Here is a 24,693-nt window from a genome sequence, read left to right on the forward strand (position 1 = left end):
CAGTCTCAACCACATACGGATATGAGAGCTAAAACGGCGAAAATCTAGCAAAGTGACTTTGGCCCTTTGGGAAATTGACTTTGCCCTTTTATAGAATTTTAAGTAGCTATATTTCAAAAACACATCAATGAAAACATACAATATTTTTTCTACAGGTAGACAAGATGTTATTTATGCAATAATATGCAAAAAGGGCAAAAGTGCATTTTGGCCCCTTTTAGCTCTAATCTCTTCATACGTGTTTCATCTGTTTCATTGTTGACGAGTCTCAGGGGCGGTCGGGTAGCCTAGTGGTTAATGTGTTCGCTCGTCACGCCGAAGACCCGAGTTCGATTCCCGACATGGGTACAATTTGTGAAGCTCATTTCTTGTGTCCCCCGCCGTGATATTGCTGGGATATTGCTAAAAGCAGTATAAAACCATATTCACTCACTCACTGATGACGAGTCTACACATTTACATAAACATGTTATAGAATGGTTGAATTTCATTGAGAAAATATCCCAAAACGTAAAAACTATTTCCATTTGCGTAGTTATCCTATGTTTACATTGGTGGTACGGCTCCACGTGCTGTCATCGAAGCCCTCCGGACCGGAGAGCTAGCGATACGGTCACTTTGATGTATACCGATACATAGTCATGAACCTCACCGTCGCAGTTGTTGTTGCGTATCTATATAATTATGCTGAACAATGTGTAAAGCGCACCGAAAGGCATGCATTTGGCCAGTCTGTTCTGGTTTCAGTCATCACTGCGCCAGAATGAGATGGTCATTTTTATTACCCACGTGGTGAAGATACAGGTGGTAAGATACTCAATCCGTACGTCACACGTGTGTTGTACAAGGTTGACCTTGTTTTATTCGTTTTGATTGGATAACAGTGACCTCTGTCACATCTGGACTACTTTTTTCATTCATAAAAAAATCACGCGACGTCAATCATTTTGCAACTACAAGACAGCACTAAAGCTATCTCATGAGAGCGAGAGGTATTTACAAACACTTTATTAAACCAAATAAGATAGTCACACGCATCAAATTCGGTTTGCATTCTATATAGGTTATTCATAGAGCTTCTTCAGACATTATATATTCGAGCTAGATCTATATCCATTTACAATGTTCGACTACCGTTCAATAGATCGAGGGTCCCCATGAGCGTGACACACCCGACCACTTGCGCAACTTTCAATTTGATTTAACGTAGAAGGATAAGCGTGGTGAAATGAAGTCAGTTTAAACTATCTGGACAGACATCTAGACTTACTTGGGATGATCCGGTTATGCCATCAGTGTCCCCTTCGAAGCGTATTTTGTGGCACTGTTTCGGGAGTTGTTTGTTCACGACTGTACGACCAGATCACCCAAACTGAACATTTCCGATACAAATCATTCGAAAACACCGTAGAAGTGTGCCTGATTTCTGATTATGAGGCCCCGAATATCCCAAATGTGAACAATAGCATTCCCTATTGATCTGTAGAGTTATACGCTGTGAGAAGATCACGGTTGTCTTTTCTTATTCCGGTGGTGACCTTGCCCTTTGTTCAAAGCTGTCACTGACATGCAAGCAGACTTGGAGCGTGTTGATTTTCACGTCTTCAGTCTTGGGTGGTACAGTTAACATGAATGTCTTTGGCGAACACTCTGATTGCCTCTTCCAAAATGGTACGGACATGATATAAATTCAGCTGATAGATCAAGGACACCGAACCATGTGAAATGCACAGACGGGACCCCGGCAGTGCGAGTGACCGACTGTTAGTCCGATATTCAAAGCGCGGCGCTGATGTGACTTTTCAATTTTTCTCATAACTGCCCTGCGTACTAACAACATGGCGCTTGAATTACCATAAGTTGGAGAAATTCTTCCAAAAGATCTTGAGCGTCGGTGCTGTTATGTTTGCAGACACAACTGTAGGTGCATGTTATAAATGTGTATGCAAAGAAATGGCAACATTGCCAATGCATCAATATCAATATTCATGCACAACCAGAGTTTGCAACCGGTTTCAGTTTGGTCTGTCAACGATACCAAAGAAAGACATCTCGTAAAAATGGTATCTAACGAGAATGAGTGTAGTATTCTCTATTTATCATATAATGGGTAGGTTTCTCGGCAGGATAAAGCCAACGGATAAAAACGATGGCCAAGGCTCGCTAAATACAATGTTTATTCCTAATGCAGGATATTTACCATCCCCAAACACACTTGCGTGGTAACCTCTATATGTCACATCTCCATTGCTCATGACGTCACAAACTGATTACATTACGTCACAATGGGCTGCCTTGAACTTTCTCAGTAGGGCTGGCACATATTCGGTTTTTTCGATATGTTCTCACTGTTAAAGGCAATGAGTAATAATATAGTTAAGCCTACTCGAAACTCGGAATGAACTAACACCAGGCTCGGCTCATAAAGGTTCGGGATTAACACGTTTCAGTCACTCGGGGCAGAGAATCCATAGTTCCTTGTTGCTCGTTGGTTTTCTCTTTTACCTGTGGGGTAGGCATGTGGGTGGTCCGTGAAGATCCGGGGTAGAACAGGTCTTCAGCATCCCATGCTTGCCGTAAAAGGAGACTGTGCGCTGGTAAGAGGCGACTAACGGGATCGGATGGTCAGGCTCGCTGACTTGGCTGATGCATGTCATCGTATTCCAATTGCGTGGATCGATGCTCATGATATCAATCACTGAGTTTGTCTGGTGCAAACTCGACTATTTACAGACCGCCGTCATTTAGCTGGCATCATATAGCTGGCGTAAGCAACAAAAAACAAAACAAAAAAACAAACAAAAGGAATGCGAGAAGCAGAAGTACCGTCCTAAGTCCTAAGGATGGTGACTTCACTTTGGTCGCTGTGCACGCACTCACTCACTCACTCACTCACTCACTCACTCACCGTCCCACTCACTCACTCACTCACTCACTCACTCACCCACTCACTCACTCACCCACCCACCCACCCACTCACTCACTCACTCACCCACTCACTCACTCACTCACTCACCCACTCACTCACTCACTCACCCACCCACTCACTCACTCACCCATTCACTCACTCACCCAAACACCCAAACACCCACCCACCCTCTCACTCACTCACCCACTCACTCACCCACTCACTCACTCACTCACTCACTCCACTTCTAGACTACCCCACCTTGACTATAGGATGAAGACGTATAATGTTGTTGAACGCCCGATCAGCAGAAAGATGTCCTATCACACAATGATGAACCTCCACGGGATGAAGCTAGAATTAATTTCAACATTCACTTCATCACATGACCTGGCTGATCAAGCATCCAGGAAGTTGCCCGCCAGTGACAAACTGCAACTGTTGCTCCAGTGACACGTCGTAAGTCTTCGGACAAAGGTATTTCAAATTTGCTTCAGCCGCTGTGGAATTAATCACCAAACGCCCTCCCTCTCTGTCAGCCTTCAAGACTTATCAGAAGACCTATCTGTTTCGAAAGCACCACTGTTGTACAACGTGTGATTACTGCGTGAAAGGCATGATGCGTTGCCTTGGACACTGGGAATCTTCGAGAGGGCAGAGGGGTAATTATTTTACAGAATAAGTAGCACTAATATAAGTTCATAGTTTCATGGGGGCGGACGGGTAGCCTAGTGGTTAAAGCGTTCGCTCCTCACGCCGAAGACCCGGGTTCGATTCCCGACATGGGTACAATGTGTGAAGCCCATTTCTGGTGTCCCCCTGCCGTGATATTGCTGGAATATTGCCCAAAGCGGCGTAAAACCATACTCAATCAGTCACTCATAGTTTTACCTCACTCTTTTTCAAAAAAAGATTTTCATATTTCCGACATTATTCCGTAAATTAAAATCATTGTGAAAAGAAAAATCCGTTGATATCATCCAATAAGATATCCCAAATTAAATACAATTAAAACTAGAATTTGTAGCGCCATGTATATTTTGATAAGAACAAAATATTTAAATAAGGAAAAGGTGGGGAAGCTCAGTTGTTAAAGCGTTCGATCGTCACGTCGAAGGTCTAGGTTCGATTACACACTTGGATAAAAATGTGTGAAGCTACTTTCTGATGCCAACCCCCCCACCCCCCCCCACCCCCCCACCCCCACCCCCCACCCCCCACCCCCAACCCCCCAACCCCCCCCCCCCCCACACACACACACACACCCCTCATCACCCCCACCCACACACCCCCCACCACCCCCACCCCACCCCTAACCCCCATCCTTCACCCCCATCCTTCACCCCCCGATATTGATGGATGGTTGCGCTACTATTGAGCTTGAGTATACATTGGGAAGTGGGGTTGTGTTAGGTCAAGGCGGCCGTCTTGATGCCATTCAAGGGAACATCTCCTGGCGGACGTCCAAGACTCTGGCACTACGCGCCACGGCACCAACATCGGACACTCTCTGCAGCACCCTCTCCCAGGGAGACTGCAAGACTTACGTCTGTATCCAGCCGCAACCACCATTAAAGTCATGTGCACATGTGCAGCGTCAGCTGATATACCGTTCACAAAGTCCGTGTGATCAGCGGCCGCTCTTGTATACCAGTGTATACAGGGCTTGTGTGAGTGTCAAGGAGGGCCGACTAGACTGACATCTAGTCTCTGAAATGAATATATTTTACAAAAAAAGTAGCTGTTAAATTATAGTTATAAAATATAATAAAAAGGAGCCCAGAGACTTCCTTCATTTTCAGATATGTTCCTGAAAATCACCCAGACTTGCCAAACATTATAGACTTGCATGGGTTGTATGACAGGCTAAGGGTCGACAGCAGACCTATTGAAACATCATGGGAAGCAGTGTCCTGTTGGCGTCTGAAGAACTTACATTAAACTTTGTTGAACTTTCGTTGTAGTGAGAGAGCTGATTTCTTAATGAGACAGATGTGATCACGTCCCTTCATATTGAGATGTGATCACATCCCTTCATTTTGAGACAGATGTGATCACGTCCCTTCATTTTGAGATGTGATCACATCCCTTCATACTGAGACAGATGTGACCACATCCCTTCATATTCAGATGTGATCACGTCCCTTTATTGAGACAGATGTGATCACGTCCCTTCATACTGAGACAGATATGATCACATCCCTTCATTTTGAGACAGATGTGATCACGTCCCTTCATTTTGAGACAGATGTGATCACGTCCCTTCATACTGAGACAGATGTGATCACGTCCCTTCATATTCAGATGTGATCACATCCCTTCATTTTGAGACAGATGTGATCACATTCCTTCATTTTGAGACAGATGTGATCACGTCCCTTCATTTTGAGACAGATGTGATCACGTCCCTTCATATTGAGACAGATGTGATCACGTCCCTTCATTTTAAGACAGATGTGATCATATGTTGATTTTCAGTCGGTTTCTATACTGGCATCAAGTTTGACCCGACCTCGTGAAAAGCAATCAAACACTCAGGGATTGCAATCAAACATCCATAAAACTAAACACAAACATGTTGAAGCATTACGTCATCACAGCATCCGCCCGGGACTTGTCACGTGACTTAATCCACCTTAGCCCATAGTATTGTCTATTTCCAGGAATGTACCAAGATAAACTGTGTTTTCAATTATCTCTGCTTTGTCTTCCTAGTGACATCGAGAACGCCAGACCTCAAACTCTGGGACTCCACAGGTCGGGCGATCGATCTCATGGCGTCAGCCTACAAGCCTGTTTACACATGCACGACAATCGCATACGCCAGTCGCCACCGTCTTGACAAGACAAACCAGTGTTTGATATTATGAACAACGATCAACGCAATACGTTAATTATATACAGATGTCCGTCATATGGTTGGAATTGTGATGAGTGTGGCGTTACAAGCAAAAGCAACGCCAGAAATCGTCTGTGTTTGGAAACATTCCCCACTTGTGACAGGTGAGGTGAAATGGGGTTTAACGTCGCGTCCGAGATTATTACAATTATATAGTGACGTGCATGCACGTGTATGTGTGTGTGTGTGTGGCTGCTTGTACTAGTCCGGACTGATGTCCGGACTGATGCTAGCTCACTGAGATACCATGCCGCAGTTTAACATGAATGCCCCACTCAGACACAGTATACTGACTCCGAGCCGACCAGTCCATGTTTTAGCCCCTTAATGACGAGCGCCAGACTGGGTAACAACAAGTACCATCTTTTAACGTCTTTTAGTATGATGCGGCTGGGGATCGAACCCCGGACCTTTCGCTCTCCGGGCGGACGCTCTACCATTAGACCCCGGAGGCGGTCCTCCACGTATGACAGCACATGCAAAGTGGCCTGTAACTTCTGAAAGACCTCGGAGTAAATTGGTACACCCGTGCCCAGCAAACATTATCGGAATTAATGAAGTGTAATGAATTGCAATCATAGCGTGCTTTATTTGATTAGATCGTGTCAACTGAAGAATCACCATGTATTCCAACACAGGTACTGTACCGAATCAATATTTAGCTTGATAGCCATCCACAATATGTCTCTTTTGTTGTTTTGTTTGTTTGTTGTTTTACGCCACACTCAGCAATATTCCAGCTATATGATGACGCCGCTTTTAGCAATATTCCAGCAATATCACGGCAGGGGACACCAGAAATGGGCTTCGCACATTGTTATAATAATGATGATGATGATGATGATGATGATGATGATGATGATGATGATGATGATGATGGTGATGATACTTCACACATTGTACCCATCGAACCCGGGTCTTCGGCGTGACGAGCGAACGCTGGTTTGTACATAATCGAATCTGGGCCAGACAATCCTGTGGGTGACATCATGGGCATCAATCCACGCAATTGGATACGATAACATGTCTCAATCAAGTCAGCAAGCCTGACAAGCCGATCCCGTTAGTCGCCTCTTAAGACAAGCACAGTCGCTTTTTACGACAAGTATGGTTTGCTGAAGACCTATTCTACCCCGGATCTTCACGGGTCGGTTATCAAACTAAACTTGGATTAGGTGGTCAGACTCGGTGACTTGTTTGATTGCGTTACATCGTACTCCGATGGCGTTGATCGTTGCTCATCTTTTCAGTCACTGGTTTCCCTTGACTCGATTGCACCGATCGCCGTGACAGAGTTGAAATGATGAGGACAACGACGACTGCAACGACAGTAACCTCCCAGCGATATGACGGCGGTGATTGACATCATGAGCATCGATCCACGCAATCAACCAACCCGATCCATTAAATCGCCTGACCCGTGAAGATCCGGGGTAGAATAGGTCTTCAACAACCCATGTTTGCCGTAAATGGCGACTATGATTGTCGTAAGAGGCGATTAACCGGATCGGGTGGTCAGGTTCGCTGACATGGTTGATGCACGTCATCGTTATCCAAATTGCGTGGATCGATGCTCATGATGTTAATCACTGTATTTTTTTGTTCAGACTCGATTATTTACAGGCCGTCGTCATAAAGCTGGAATATTGCTGTGTGCGGCGTAAAACAACAAACAAACAAACATTAAGATGTCTCTTACGACAAGGATAAGTTGCTGGGCGCCTGTATAATTCCCACGGGCATCTGTATTGGCGATCGTGATTACCAAGTGTAAACATACAACAATATTTATAAAATAAATAATCTCGACAACCAACCACAAATTATTTTTTTCCAATTTGGAGTGTTTCCAAAACGTTGCATCCGCGCTTAATATTGATGTTGATATCCTGTAGCCCATCAAATATTCACGTGTTTATCAATTATGAATATTCAGAAATCAGGACTTATGATAATTCTTTAGACTGCAGCCGCTATTGAGGTCTACAACCAGCTTCAGGCAAAACATGTTAATTTCAAGGAGCTTGCATTTTGTCATAAGCAAGACACACCGCTAAGCAACCACAAAAGTAGTTCCGTGTAATAATATCGACCCAGCTCGCACCATGAGTCAATTATAGTTGTGATCAGGCGGGGGTATACAGGGTGTACGGCAGGTCAAGCAGTGTACGGCCTGTCCCCGGTAGGTCAGCGTGACCTGGGACCCAGGGGATAACGGTGATATGGCTTAATGGGGTTATAATTGATATTTATATCAAGAAGAGCTTGAACAGACTTTTTGAATTACGTAAAGTGTTGCAATCAATTAACGCAGTGAGTCGATGCTTATGCAGCGAGATCAAGCCATCTTCTGACATTGAAATGAGGTACTATGATTTATAAGGATAATCGTTTGGGTCGTTGTAGATATCCGTGGGGCAACGCAGGCCGTGGTTGCTGTTGTTGAGCTTATTACTCACGGATTTCTCTACGCTTTACAAGAACAATACGGTCATAAATCAAACAAGGCTTTGTCTGGTTGTCAAGACTGCCTGAGTCATCTGGCACCACCTACTTAAAAGCATGTCTTACTGCTTAAATAACTCTCGAAGAACGCGAGCTAATGATAAGGAAAAGGGCGAAGCGAGCGGAGAGACAGTGTTGTTATACTTACGTCATTGATCGATGACGTCTTTTTCAACCGCGTGACGTCACGTGGTATTGTTCACCCTGCAGCCATTGTTTAGAGAACTAAAGCCCCCGCTACACTATCAAAAACTTTGAATAAAAACTTGGTCAAAGTCCGTTTTGACCAAGTTTATAATAGTGTAACATGCCGTCCAAAAATTTGTCAACGTTTTTGGCGGGACTTTGATAGAATAGACACAGATTCCATTTCTCGTCAAACTGTGATCAAAGTTTGATGACGTTGATTTAATTTAGCCAATCAGACTGCAAGGAATATTTACCCCTTTTCAACCGGAAGTGCATATAGTCAAGTCAAAATGAGTCAACTTTTTTGGACTGACGAGATGCTGGAGGAATTAATTGATTTGTTTCAACAAAGAGCAGCCATTCTCGGGACCAAATATGCCTTTGCCTACCCCGACGCCACCTCCTCAACATGGCAATACACAAAAAACATATGACAACGGCAAACAATTCTTCGTCAGTAGCAGCCACCTGGGTAAGATAAATCCCAACAAAACTTTGACGGCCTGTCCAAAACTTTGATGAGTGTACACAGTCCAACGTGGACCAAGTTTTTGATAGTGTAACGGGGGCTTAAGAAGGGAAAAAGAAAATACACATTTGAAAATTGGATTTAATCAAAACATTTCAGACGGAAAACAGCCGCCGAAACACTAAACAGTTAAGGTCCAAAACACAACTATGATAACCGTATTAAATACATCACCATCGAGACCCGGGTATAATAGGTCTTCAGCAACCCATGCTGGCCGTAAAAGGCGACTATGCTTGTCGCAAGAGGCGACTAACGGGATCGGATGGTCAGGTTCGCTGACTTGGTTGATGCATGTTATCGTACCCAAACTACGTAGATCGATGCTCATGATATCAATCACTTGATTCTCTGTTCCAGACTCGATTATTTATAGACTGGAATATTGCTGAGCAGGTCGGTAAACAACAAACAAACAAACATCGAATAGCCTTGTTTCAATTTAGAAATCATCAAACATGGATGTAATATTACAGACAACACACACAGATGTAAACATTTCTCTCCGAGGCAACACGTCCCACGGAGGTTTTGTCTGCAACAGAAGGAGGATTAAGTACCGTGAAATGATAATGGGTCGGCGTTAAGAATTCAGGATCTATTGAGTTTGTTTCCATGGCAACAAGTGAAACAACAATTTGGATGTGCCTGGAGCTGTAAGTGGGAATTAATATGTGTTTTGTTTGCAGCACCGTGGATGGCACCCGATCCAAACACATCATCATCGACTGTTTCAAATCCTATATTCATTAAACTACGTTTATAACGAACACACTTATAACGGATATAAAGAAATGTTGTTTTTGGTCCTGGGCATATGGGTATCCTTTAGTTGAAACGCTTATAGTTGGTTGGTATTCCAGCTATATGACGGAGGACTGTAAGTATTCGAGTCTGGACCAGGCAATCCAGTGATTGATATCATGAGCATCGATCCACGCAATTGGGATCGATGACATACTTCAACCAAGTTAGTAAGCCTGACGGGGGCACGGGTGGCCCAGTCGTCTAATGCGCCGCGATTCGCTGTGCAGAGTTGCGTCCCTTTGGCACGCCAGAAACCTATGATTGTGGGTTCGAATCCCGGTTGGCCAAGATTATGTTTCTATGATTGTCAGCACCATATTCGTGCTCGTGGGTTTCACCGAAGTGGTAAACGTCTGAGACCTGCATCACTTCGGGTTTTCCTCCCACATTTAGCTGACACGCCGTGATATGACTGGAATACTGTTAAAAGCGGCGTTAAACCAAACTCACTCACTCACTCAGTAAGCCTGACCACCCGATCCCGTTAGTCGCCTCTTACGACAAGCAAAGTCACCTTTTACGGCAAGCATGGGTTGCTGAAGACCTATTCTAACTCGGATCTTCACGGGTCCGAACGCTTATAACGAACTACGGTTACAACAGACAAAAACTATGAGTCCCTTTGAGTTCGTTATAACAGAAGTTTACTGTAGTTATATCATTTGTCCCATATGTAACCACAGACACAACGTACGTGAATCCAGATGGAGATCGCAGTCGCATTCATACACCCCCCCCCCCCCCCCCCCCCTCTCTCATACACACACCCACACTTCACCCCTCAACCCCAACCAAACCCAACCCCACCCTCCGATGGGACACACATACACACGTTGCTACAACTACATGCTGCTTCAAAAAGTCAGAACAACCACTGACCAAGTCGTCGCAGTTTTTTGGTGCTCAGTTACATCCCTGCGCGACTGGAACCTGTGTTCGTGGGTTCGAATCCCGGTTATGTACTTGGTTTGTCAGCACCATTCCCGTGCTCGTGGGTTTCATCAAAGTGGTAAACGTCTAAATGAGTGGGTGAGTGAGTATGGTTTAAGCCGCTTTTTGCAATATTCCAGCAATATCACGGCGGGGGACACCAGAAATGGGCTTCACACGTTTTCACCCATGTCGGGAATCGAACCCGGGTCTTCGGCGTGACGAGCGAACGCTTTAACCACTAGACCGACCGCCCCCATGAAACTATGAACTTGTATAAGTGCTACTTATTCTGTAAAATAATTACCCTTCTGCCCTCACCAAGATTCCCAGTGTCCAAGTCAACGCATCATGCCTTTCACGCAGTAATCACACGTTGGTACAACAGCACCAACGGGCGTGACGAGCGAACGCTTTAACCACTAGGCTCCCCGAAAGCCCCTGGTAAACGTCCTGTATGATTTCGGGATCTCCTCCCACATTAAGCCTACTGACGTGTAAGACCAGCATCACTTCGGGATTTCCCCCCATATTAAGCCGACACGCCGTGATATGTAATACTGACAAAGCGAACCGTCGGAATACGCACATCAGCGTGCATCACAGCCTTGACTGGTGATTTATTCATGACTTTGATCGTGAAACAGACAAAGGCTGGTCCTTGTCTACTTTCCGTGACTCAACTTGATGTAGCGGTGCTGTCCCCCCAATCCCCACTCCGAGCGGCGTCCCCGGGGGCAGCATCCATGTATATTTCATGAGTGGGATTAGTGCCAACTGGCACGAGGATCCCGTCGCCTCTGAATGTTGTCAATTTCACAAGTTCTGATTGATGCACAGCGTGTATATGTGGGGACGACTCATAGACTCCTGGTAGTGGCACCGATGCGTATTTACTTGACGACAGCCTGTCAAAAGGTTCCTCATTGCTATCAATCTTTTTCGCCATTCCAACCATAATAGCCATAGCCCCCAATCATAATCATAATCAGCTTCATCGTCGTATTCGTCAGTGTCTTTATCGGTTCATCATGATCATCACCATCATCACCATCACAACCATCATCACCAACATCACCGTCGTCGTCGTCATCGTCATCATCATCATCATCACCAACATCACCGTCGTCGTCGTCATCATCAGCAGCAGCAGCATCAGCATCATCATCGTCGTCGACATCGCCGTTTTCGCCTTTTGCGAACAACACTGTACACCAGTATATAACTACTTTCTTAATCACTACACTTTAGACCCGTGAAGATCCGGGGTAGAATAAGTCTTAATCAACCCATGCTTGCCGTAAAAAGCGACTATGCTTCTCATAAGAGGCGACTAACGGGATCGGGTGGTCACGCTCGCTGATTTTGTTGATGCAGGTCATCGTATCCCAAATGCGTGTACCGATGCTCATGATATCAATCACTGGAAGTGCAGTAATCTTGAGGGTGACGCTACCCCCACTTCACCTCAACGCCCCACGTACACGCCCGCTCACTATTAACGTGTAACTGAAAAGACAACACACGCTCCGTGGTAGCTTTGACAGACGAGACACAATGCTTGCTGGAGCCAATGGTGTGTCTGCTCCAGATTCAAGAGGACCGCCTCCGGGGTTTAATGGTAGAGCGTCCGCCCGGAGAGTGGAAGGTCCGGGGTTCGATCCCCAGCCGCATCATACCAAAAGACGTTAAAAGATGGTACTTGTTGTTACCCTGTCTGGCGTTCGGCATGAAGGGGTTAAAACAAGGACTGGTCGGCTCGGAGTCAGTATACTGTGTCTGAGTGGGGTATCCATGTTAAACTGCGGCATGGTATCTCAGTGGGCTAGCACTATTCATCGTCATCAGTCCGGACTAGTACAAGCAGCCACACACACACACACACGTGCATGCACGTCGCTATAAAAGTGCAATAATCTTGGACGCGACGTTAAACTCCATTTCACCTCACCTCCAGATTCAAGATATACATGCTAAATGTCTGGGGAAAAACACTCACTCACTCAACCCTCTTTGTCCGCCGGAGTCCAGTGTCCATATGTTTAGATGGCCGGTCATCTGAAGTGACACTGCCATAATCGACGGTGCGAGGAATCCAAGCCACTGTCTGATTTTAAACGTATATTACCTAATACAAATATAACACGGGATTGTCTACGTAATCTCATCCGCAGATTTCAAATCGCATATTGGCTTTCAAATCAAACTGAAATCCTAACCATAGCATTCGACATAGAAATTGCATTATGAAATACGCTTATTCAGCACTTTGATCACGGCCCGTTCCGCCGTTATGGTAAATCCATATTGCTGTCAGTACATCGACTCCCGAGGGACGGTCTGCCGTAACAGCAGTGATGAGAGTTTAGCGGGGATACAGCGATCTCGTGTATTATTGATATGGTTTGCATTGGGTCAGAATCGCTGTCCATGCGTGATTGTTTTCATTTTCAGATTGATGTATCATTGTCAGATTGATGTATCATTGTCAGATTGATGTATCATAACGTCGCAATTTCGTAATGGTATCGCAACTATTTTTGTTGTTGTTGTTTAACGCCGCACTCAGCAATATTCCAGCTATATGACGGCAGTCTGTAAATAATCGAGTCTGGACCACACAATACAGTGATTGACATCATGAAGATCGATCTACGCAATTGGGATCGATGACATGCATCAACCAAGTCAGCGAGCCTGACCACCCGATCCCGTTAGTCGCCTTTTATGACAAGCACAGTCGCCTTGTGCGGTTGTCGTAAAAGGCGACTAACGACATCATGACATCGACCAAGCAGAGGAGAGCACTGTTGCGAAACTGTGTTTATTTAGAAAGTTCTTTTCACAAAAATGAAATCGGTTTAATTGTTCTCCTTTTACAGATTTGTCTAGACGTCGTGTGCCTACTGGACTAAAGTACCGCAAACCGCTATGGAGAGTTACGTCCCTTAGCTGTGCCAGGATTCGACGATAGTGTCGTAATACCAGAAACTCCCCGATTATGAATCTTGGTATGTAAAATGGGGTTTAACGTTGCGTGTGGTATTATCTAACATATATAACGACGTGCATGCACGTGTGTGTGCGTGCGTGCGTGCGTGCGTGCGTGCGTGCGTGCGTGTGTGTGTGTCGATGCTTGTACTAGTCCGGACTGATGCCAGTTCATCTCGGACTTGCGCAGTTTAACGGGAACAATCAGACACAGTTTTTGTTTGTTTGTTTGTTTGTTGTTTAACGCCGCTATATGACAGCGGTCTGTAAATAATCGAGTCTGGACCAGAAAATCCAGTGACTGACATCATGAGCATCGATCTACGTGCCTCTTACGACAAGCATGGGTTGCAGAAGACCTGTTTTCTACCCGGGGACTCAGACACAGAATACTGACCCCGAGTCGACCAGTCCTTGTTTTATCCTCTTAATTTCGAGCGCCAGGCAGGGTAACAACAAGTAGCATCCCGTTACGTCTTATTTAAAACGGAGCCGGGCATTAAACCACCGACCTTCTGGAATAGGGGAAATTAATAAACAAGACAGAGCTTAAAGTAAAGTACAGAAAGTATTGGAATGTTTCAGTTTATTTAGTTTTAGAGATTAATATTGAAGGTTGTACAACACACAGAGAGTAGCGTCCCTTTGTTGCTCCTGGGGGGCGGTCGGGTAGCCTAGTGGTTAAAGCGTTCGCTCTTCACGCCGAAGGCCCGGGTTCGATTCCCGACATGGGTACAATGTGTGAAGCCCATTTCTGGTGTCCCCCGCCGTGATATTGCTGGAATATTGCTAAAAGCGGCGTAAAACCATACTCACTCACTCAATTGTTGCTCCTGGAGTCCTTGGATGGGTGACCGAGTTTTGGCAGTTTGGCTCCTGCGAATCTCCGGGGCTTCGGTTCAGTCCCACACTGAAGCACATGTAACATGTTGGGCAAATGACTGTGTTGGAATATGGGCCTCTGTTTTACCCAGCAGTGAATGGGTACCCGGTAGGATGAGATGGCAATGTGGTTGTGAACCTTCTCAGCGTGGATGCTGAGAATGATTCTTGATTATTATTATTTTATTTTTTTTATTTTTTTTATTTTTTTTATTATTATTATTATTATTATTATTATTATTATTATTATTATTATTATTATTATTATTATTATTATTATTATTATCATTTACAGATTAAAATAAAAATGCATCAAAGAGGGTTTGGGTGATCATGGCACAGTCAGGCTTGTTAGGCTCATCATCAGCTCAGGGCCCTTGCCCCCTCTACACGCAGCCCAGACAGCGAATAGGACTTCTCCCAGGAAGCGCTGCCTAGTCAAACCCACCCAGAACCTTTCAGCCTTCTGCATTACCCAGATTGTCAGAAGGGCTGTATTCCTGGTAGCAAACCTGGGTACTCTCCCAGTGTCAGTCAACAGATTGGGAGGTACCAAACCTAAGGCACCGAGAACAATGGGGAGTCGGACAACTTGGTACTTGGGATGCAAGCGTGACATTTCGAAAGCGAGGTCCGCATATTTGCCATGTTTTTCCTCAATCTTGTCAATCACATTAGTGCCAAAGGGGACAGAAAATTCAATGATATAAATGATTTCAGCGGATTTATCAAAAAGGTCAATATCAGGTTTGTTGGCCTGGATACGTCTAAGGCTGCATATACGGGCCTATTCCAAAGAATTTTGTATTTATCATTTTCCATGACGCCCTCTACATATTCCGGGTCGTACCATGGGTGGACCTCTGTGTCAAAACCACAAGCATGGCGAAGGCGGTAAAAAAATGATAGAGCTACACCATCATGTCGTTAAAGATACTGTGTTTGTGCCAAAGCTGGGCATCCACTGATAATGGTTTTGACAGTCTCATTAAATTCATTGCATAATCTACATTTCATATTTACATTTTGATGCAAAATAACACATTGACGGTTTCGAGTTGGAAGCGACTGGTCCTGAGCAGCGAACAGAAAGCCTTCAGTTTTGCTTTTCAGGCCAGACGACGGACTCTGTAGGATTATTATCGTTATCATCATCATCATCATCATCATCATCATCATCATCATTATTATCACAATGTCCGAAGCCCATTTCTGGTGTTCCCTGCCGTGATATTGCTGGAATATTGCTATCATCATCGTCGTCGTCGTCGTCGTCGACATCGCCGTTTTCGCCATTTGCCATCATCGTCAACAACAATGTACACAGAAAGCCTTCAGTTTTGCTTTTCAGGCCAGACGACGGACTCCGCAGGATTATCATCATCATCATCATCATCAGCATCATCATCATCGTCATCACCATCGTCGTCGTCGTCGACATCGCCGTTTTCGCCATTTGCCATCATCGTCAACAACACTGTACACCAGTATATAACTACTTTCTTAATCACTACACTTTAGACCCGTGATGATCCGGGGTAGAATAGATCATCATTATCGTTGTTATTATTATTATAATTATTATTATCATCATTATTAGTATTAGTATTATTCCAGATACACGTGGCAGCTCCATTAAGACACAAAGCGTGAGTGTACGTGGGGTGTTGTTGTTGTAAAGGTCAGTGCAGAAGGAATGCAAGAAGCTAATGGATAAGGCCCAGCGCATCAATATCTCTTTATGGCTGCCGTGTAGAGATACGACTTTGACATTTACTGAACTGATAGTGTTCCATATGTGTATCGTAAACACATACGTCAGCATGACGTGGCGGTGTCAGTTCTCGGACTCAGGTGCAGGGTAAATGCGTTTTGTTGTTCAGCTACATAACAAGCTCAATGGAGCACTAATATAAAATCTCGTTGACAAAAACACACACGAGAAAAAGATCAAACATACTCTTGCGTCATACGTTTGACTCAAATAGTTTGACTCCGACTACAGTCTTATCCATTAAAGCGGGATGTAAGGTCAACTTGCACAAGTCTCTAAAGCAACAATTATTCGTTTAAATCATAATTACTAGATTATGTAAATAATAAGAACAAGTTGTCCTTATAAGAGATGTAATGTCAACTCTAGACATGCACAAGTCTCTAAAGCAATAATTATTCGTTTATAAGAGACTGGAGTCTTAGAGTGCACTGTCCAAACTTTTAGACATGCTTATTAGGAGGATAGAATTACTATACATCCATGGACGTTTCTTTCAGTACTGCCTTGGAGCAAGGTTAGGTCAAATTTTGCAGATCATGCTACGGTCGATATATTATTTCAGAGAGTAATTTATGAAAACCATATTTCATCTAAAAAGAAAGTTGTTGAACTGTGAAGATCCGGGGTAGAATAGGTTATCAGCAAACATGCTGAAGGCGACTATCTTTGTCGTAAGAGGCGACTAACGGGATCGGGTGGTCAGGCTTGGTTGATGCATGTCATCGTATTCCAATTGCGTAGATCGATGCACATGATGTCAGTCACTGGATTGTGTGGTCCAGACTCGATTATTTACAAACCGCCATGACATAGCTTGGATATTGCTGAGTGCGGCGTTAAACAACAAACAAACAATAATGATTTGACTCCTCCAAACAACAAGTACAATACAGAAAGCTAAACGCTTATTGTACAATGAATTTAGATATAAACGTACCATGTTTCAAATGTAGAGCAACGTTACCTGTAGACTTAACTGCCGAAAATTTAATTTGGAACCGAGCGCGTTGTCTCTGCTAATGCCCGCTAGCGCCAGCTCCACGTTCGCCAAACATTTTGCGTTCAGTACATGATCTTTAATGAAGATTAAACGCAGAACGTCAGGACGCAAGTTACCTCGAGTAGTCCTCCAGATATTTTCAGCTAGCATCATCGCCGGCCATGTAGCGAGAAAGACGACGAGGCAGACGGGGTCAGACATTGTCAGGGTAATGCCAACTGGATAAAATATGTGGATTAAACGAGCCTTGTGTTTCCACTGGAACATCCGATAAACTGTCTGAGAAACATTTCCGATAGAAAATATGTGTGGAGACAAGTTCCACGCCCCCAACAGAATTTGCTGTGTCAGCAGATTCACAGTGTGACCTCCAACTGAAATATGTATGACCTCTAACTGTAATCAATGACCGGCCCCTAATATCTTATAAATATATGACGCCATATTATTCCTGGCAATCTGAGCAACTATTTCAATAATCATGGAATAAATATCCAGACAATTGTTTTTTTTACCACGATGCATTTCTACAAGGTCCCAAGAACAACATTCTAACAGTCCCAAGCAATGCCATTTTGGGAAATATGTTTAGCTTGCATAATCCAATATGGCCACCAATTAACAGTATGTTCCAAATGTCAGAGGAGGTTCAACCTAGCGTAGTAAAAAACATGTGTTTTTTTACGATATAGCCATACGATGTTTCCATAAAATATTCGACTATTGACAAATCTACAAAAAATATTTCCGGCAGAAAACAAGCGTACTGGTAGGTATCGCGCTTGAAACACTGCTTTTCACGAGAATTGAGTGTGCTGACATTTTCAACAAATGCACTATGTGACCTCTAATTAGGCAGATTATTAGTTCATAGGGCGAAATTAAGAAGTGATTACGATCAGTTTAATTTCGTTTGAGGCGTTACTGTATTGTTGAAACACATATACGGCCTTTCAATTTGACAACATATCATTTTGTCGTTTAACTGTTTATAAGGGGCCATGATATCACTGAATTTGGTAGCCTTGCTTCAAGGCTGTACTGAAAGATAAGTCCATGGTTGTGTTGTAGTTCTATCGTCATAACATATAAGCGGTCACTACATCTAAGCATGTAGGGACAAAGGGACTCGTTTTTATCATTTATATAATCTAGAAATTATGATTTAAACAAATATTTATTGCCTTCGAGACTTGTGCAAGTCTATGACTTCCGCCGTGAAAAGGTCAACGAACGTTGTAACCTTGACCTTTCCCTCAGTTCAGTGGGAAATGAAACTGCTTTTGTTGATTCATCTTCAAATTACATCTGTGTCAATAAACAGAATATTGCATTCGCTTCAATTTGATATCAAGTTTATTCCCTCGATAAAACTTGGGAAAAGTAAACAAAATGTCACTTGGGACATAAACTTGATATTAAGCTCGTGTAATTCCTATAAATCTATGACGCCATATGACAATGTGATTGATGGTAATCAGAAGGCATCAAATAGGAGTGGACTGCAATTTGCCTGGTGACTTGAACGCCGTTTGAGGATAATCCATAATACTGCGCAAAACAACATTCACTCGTTTGAAATAATGATGCTTTAAGCAGATTGAGCTGCACCTGCTAAACGTGTGTCATTTTCTCACGTGAAGACTTGATCGAGTTAACGCAAACGGATCCTCCAGTTCCGCGTACGTTTGATAAGGTGAGGTGAGGTGAAATGGGGTTTACCGTACGGCCAAGATTATTGTACTTATATAGCGACGTGCGTGCATGCATGTGTGTGTGTGTGTGTGTGTGTGTGTGTGTGTGTGTGTGGCTGCTTGAACTAGTCCGGACTGATGCCAATTTATTGTTTAACATGCCGCAGTTTAATATGAATACCCAACTCAGACACAGTATACTGACTCCGAGCCGACCAGTCCTTGTTTTAGCCGTTAATGCCGAGCGCCAGACAGGGTAACAACAAGTACCATCTTTTAACGGCTTTTGGTATGACACAGCCGGGGATCGAACCCCGTACCTTCCGCTCCCCGGGCGGACGCTCTACCACTAGACCACGGAGGCGGTGTGTACGTCTAATAATCTTGACGTTAACTGAACCAGCATCTTTTCGATTCGAGAATGTTGTCTTTTTGCCTCCAGCTTGACTACTGTGCATCGTTAGAGTTCTACAATCGAAGTGGCGTACTTTAGAGTGACGGGCAAACGTTATACCTGTGATAAATAATTCAGAATGAATATCAGGTAGGATATTATAATACTTGTCGTAAAGTTAAGAAATATTATGCTTTGACCTTGTCACTGGACACCTGTTGTGACCACGTGACCCTATGCGGCGTGAAAAGTTGCAGATGCACGTGCAGCACGAGGCCCAGTTAAACAGTTCAACCATCAAGCCTTAAGGACATGTGATGGGATATTATCGGAATATATGGCATGTGGAATGACATGTGTGCTTTGGCCCCGATTATCAATTGAGCTCCTTAGCAATAAAACAAAACGCTGATCTCAAACCATATATCGGGCGCCTTAATAGGCAAAACAGCACTACACATTCCGGCGCATTGGTGGACTGAGCCACTCGTGCAAAATGAAGCACCAATTTCTCCAAGTAAATTGTCTCATAATACTTGAGACTTGTGGTACATGAAGAGATTGTTCAAGGATTCTCATAGACACAGAATTTCCGAGAATTTTGAAAGGAATAGACTTTTAAGGATTACCATAGGAGGGGAGTGTCAAACGATTGCCACAGGAAGGGAGTGTCCAAGGATTCCGTAAGAAGGGAGTGTCCAAGGTTTACCATAGGAAGAGAGTGACCAAGGATTATTATAGGAAATGAGTGTCCAAGGATTACCATAGGAAAAGAGTGCCAAAGGATCTTTATAGGAAAGGAGAGTCCAAGGATTATTATAGGAAGGGAGAGTCCAATGATCATTATAGGAAGGGGGCGTCCAAGGATTATCATATGAAGGGGTGTCCAAGGATTACCATAACAATGAAGTGTCCAAAGATTACCATAGCATGAGAGTGCCCAAGGATTATTATAGGAAGGGACTGTCCAAGGATTACCATAGCAATGAAGTGTCCAAAGATTACCACAGGATGAGAGTGCCCAAGGATTATCATAGGAAGGGACTGTCCAAGGATTACCATAGCAATGAAGTGTCCAAAGATTACCATAGGATGAGAGTGCCCAAGGATTATCATAGGAAGGGAGTGTCCAAGGATTATTATAGGAAGAGAGTGCCCAAGGATTATTATAGGAAGAGAGTGCCCAAGGATTATTATAGGAAGGGAGAGACCAAGGATCATTATAGGAAGGGAGCGTCCAAGGATTACCATAGGAAGAGAGTGTCCAAGGATTATTATAGGAAGGGAGAGTCCAAGGATCATTATAGGAAGGGAGCGTCCAAGGATTATCATAGGAAGGGAGTGTCCAAGGATTACCATAGCAATGAAGTGTCCAAGGATTACCATAGGAAGGGAGTGCCCAAGGATTATCATAGGAAGGGAGTGTCCAAGGATTATTATAGGAAGAGAGTGCCCAAGGATTATTATAGGAAGAGAGTGCCAAAGGATTATTATAGGAAGGGAGAGTCCAAGGATCATTATAGGAAGGGAGTGTCCAAGGATTACCATAGCAATGAAGTGTCCGAGGATTACCATAGCAATGAAGTGTCCAAGGATTATTATAGGAAGAGAGTGCCCAAGGATAATCAAAGGGAGGGAGTGTCCAAGGATTACCATAGCAATGAAGTGTCCAAGGATTACCATAGGAAGAGAGTGCCCAAGGATTATCAAAGGGAGGGAGAGTCCAAGGATCATTATAGGAAGGGAGTGTCCAAGGATTACCATAGCAATGAAGTGTCCAAGGATTACCATAGGAAGAGAGTGCCCAAGGATTATCAAAGGGAGGGAGAGTCCAAGGATCATTTTAGGAAGGGAGCGTCCAAGGATTACCATAGGAAGAGAGTGCCCAAGGATTATCAAAGGGAGGGAGAGTCCAAGGATCATTTTAGGAAGGGAGCGTCCAAGGATTACCATAGGAAGAGAGTGCCCAAGGATTATTATAGGAAGGGAGAGTCCAAGGATCATTTTAGGAAGGGAGCGTCCAAGGATTACCATAGGAAGAGAGTGCCCAAGGATTATTATAGGAAGGGAGAGTCCAAGGATCATTATAGGAAGGGAGTGTCCAAGGATTATTATAGGATGAGAGTTCCATGGGTTATCATAGGAAGGGGGTGTCCAAGGATTACCATTGCAATGAAGTGTCCAAGGATTGCGGCAGGAAGACAGTGTCCAAGGATAATCATGGGAAGAGAGTGTCCAAGCATTCTCATTGTAGGAGATTTTTAAGGATTCTCGTAGGAAGAGAATTTCCAAGGACTCTCATAGTAGGATATTTTCAGAGATTACCAACAGGAAGAGATTGTCCAGAGACTGTTATGATCACATCTGTAGAGCGAGACCGAAAACAGAGTGCTGGCTCAGCGATATTTTATCCATGTGTTTCTGCCACGAAAACAAAATATTTGACATTTTAACCGCCACTGTCGGATGCAAACATATTGATTATCCTCAGTTAGATAGTACCATGGGATACGTACACGCCAAAGGTATCACTCAGAACACTCCGGGGAAGCAGACAGTCGACTGAGTGCATTCAGCAAATATTGATATATGTGAAAACTACAGACTGAATTAAAACAGTGTTGGCCAGATGATGCAATTAACAGTTATTCCAAGAACAGAATATAGCGTATTAACGCCTGTCAGAAAAAGAATGGCCGCGGCGATGCTGGACGACCACAGCAGCTTTATCACTGAGACAGGTCAATGCAGCATCAACACGTGGGAGGATGCGGCCATTCGGTGAAGGGGAAGACAAAATATATGATTGCTTTTTCCAGAGCTTTTCAACTATCGAGACGGTGACTATGGTTACATAACAAAATCGATATCAAACCATCGTCTCGATACCATAGTGATTGATGGCGGTTCCGCTGGGGGTCGGGGAAAGGGGCTTTACTCTAATTTCAAGTGCGGGACATTTGACCAAAAGAACACGACGTCTTTAAAAATCCGGAAGCTTTAAATAGACTGATTTATATCGGAATAAATGCATAAAAGACGTGTGTTTCGAAAATAATTACAATTGGGAATACTCGCAGACGGGTCACAAGCAGAATGTTGTGGAGCTATGGGGGCAACCATTTGATTTTCTGGGTTGGGGGATGGGAGGGGGGAGGGGGAGGGGGGGGGGAGGTTGTTAAATAATTGAATTGCAAATGCTTGCAGGAATAATGTGCTCTTTTCTTGTAGTCAGATGTCCAAAGATTACAGTTCGTTATTTGATTATATTTCATAGGATTAGCCAACTTATGTTGGCAAAAATGTAGTCAGCTCTTAACATTAGGAAAAAAGATCCTGATTTGAAACCCAAACCCATCCCAATGGCTGTTCTTTTTAAACCATTGGGCAGGTTTTATCACAATCATCTTTAATATGAAGGTCAAAAAGGATTCACGGTGGCGACCCAAAACCAATATTTCGAAAGTTTCAGCTGATGAGGTGAACAGCCGGATGCAGGGGACCTCGGGGACTGGTGGTGGATCTATCATTCGACGCCACAGAAGATTCCAGATCGAAATTCTTAATTTCAAACAGGAGACCTCGCGTCCGAGAAGCAGTGATACCGAAATAAAAAACGCTTGCCCCAGAAACATGTTCAGATCATTTGCGGAGGTCGATGGACAAATTGTTGTTGTATGGACCAGACAATCCAGTGATTGACATCATGAGCATCGATTCACGCAATTGATCCCGTTAGTCTCCTTTTACGGCAAGCATGGGTTGCTGAAGACCTATTCTACCCCGGATCTTCACAGGTCCACTCGCTCTTCTGATTTGACTCCGGTTAAAGTGTTCGATCCTCACGCCGAAGATCCGGGTTCGATTCCCGACATGGTAACAATGTGTGAAGCCAATTTCTGGTGTCCCCCGCCGTGATATTGCTGGAATATTGCTAAAAGCGGCGTAAAATCAAACTCACTCACTCACTTGAATGACAGCGGAAGGTCATGGTTTCGATTCCCGGCCGCGTCATACCAAAAGGCCCTGCCTGGCGCTCGACATTAACGGTCGACCGGTCGACTAGGAGTCAGTATACTGTATTGAAGTGGGTATTCATGCTAAACTGCGGCATGGTAGCTCGGTGGGCTAGCACTATAAATCGGCATCAGTCCGGACTAGTATAAGCAGCCACACACACACACATATGCACGTCCCTATATAAGTGCAATAATCTTGGACACGACGTTAAACCCAGTTCACCTCACCTCAGCAGATGGTGATGTGGTTGATACGAGTAGCACAGTTATGTTTTAGACCTTAAGTTATTAGTATTTCGGCGACTTTTTTCAGCCAAATGACGTTGCTCTCCCATATCCAAAGAATCGTTATTGAGTTTCATTTGCAGGAATTTGTCCTCAATTATGGATGGCAAGATATGGATATGGCATTTGACATTTTTACCTGTGTGACACAACGTATTTGTTTCGACTCACAGCTCCATGGACATCTGCAAGGTGAGGGTTAGGGGTGAGGGAGGGGTGGGGTGTAAAGAATTTGGGGGGGGGGGGGGGGGGGTGAAGGAAGTATCTCACTCTAATAGACTGCTAGTTATCGTGTCATCAACCACCAACTTTTCTGACCCACCGTGGCATAGCCGGATAAGAGCTGATTGCGTCGTAAAACAACTCTCACTCAGCATACGCCCAGGAGTTATGTAAACTGATCGATTCTTGCGTCTAAACAAACGTAAACAATTCATAATTGATTTACAAACAAGCACTTGATTATTCCTATTTTCTGATTAATCTGGCAACCGCGAACGATTACTTTGTTGGTAGAGATTTGTGCGTGTTTGTCACACCAGGGTAAATGTTTCGATCAACGATAAGCGACAAGGCAAAATGGACGCGTGTCTGGTAAGTCTTGAGCTGATTAGAGGAAATTGTCTGGCAATCTTGACTGAAGTGCAGTTGCCGGGCAACATCGTGCGCTAACGCCCGGATGTGATTTGGTCGACGTAAGACGATGGAGAAAATTGGCTATCGTCCGTATTGGTTGTCAGGTAAATCTGTACAGCTTAGTCGGAATCTCTGTTTTATCATACGGATTTCCTCCCGGGGTATTAGCGGCGGGGACAAGACCCAGCAACAAATGTTAGTGGTGAGAGACGATGAAATGTCCCGGGTGGTCGGGCTCGGTCACGTGG

General features: G+C 44.1%; 2 protein-coding genes across 2 annotated transcripts in view; one reads left to right on the plus strand and one right to left on the minus strand.

Moving 5' to 3' along the window:
- The window catches only part of LOC139472654 (ice nucleation protein-like), a 28,095-nt gene extending 15,252 nt beyond the window's left edge, over window positions 1–12,843 (minus strand). The window contains exons 1-2 of the mRNA XM_071255118.1: window positions 12,771–12,843; window positions 11,882–11,974 (exon numbers count right to left, since the gene is read on the minus strand). Coding sequence (XP_071111219.1) covers window positions 11,882–11,974; window positions 12,771–12,843 — 166 coding nt within the window. The remainder of the gene's footprint in view (window positions 1–11,881; window positions 11,975–12,770) is intronic.
- A 7,592-nt stretch (window positions 12,844–20,435) lies between these two features.
- On the plus strand, window positions 20,436–21,770 carry LOC139472655 (peptidyl-prolyl cis-trans isomerase G-like). The gene has a single exon (XM_071255119.1). The coding sequence runs from the start codon at window positions 20,436–20,438 to the stop codon at window positions 21,768–21,770; it is 1,335 nt and encodes a 444-aa protein (XP_071111220.1).
- Window positions 21,771–24,693: the final 2,923 nt, after the last annotated feature.

This window comes from Haliotis cracherodii, unplaced genomic scaffold, assembly GCF_022045235.1.
Source record: "Haliotis cracherodii isolate W230 unplaced genomic scaffold, xgHalCrac1.p SCAF_25, whole genome shotgun sequence".
NCBI lineage: Eukaryota > Metazoa > Mollusca > Gastropoda > Lepetellida > Haliotidae > Haliotis > Haliotis cracherodii.

What these genes read in the sequence shown, in the direction of transcription:
- LOC139472655 (XM_071255119.1), top strand. Translation starts at nt 20,436, where the DNA reads ATGAGAGTGCCCAAGGATTATTATAGGAAGGGACTGTCCAAGGATTAC.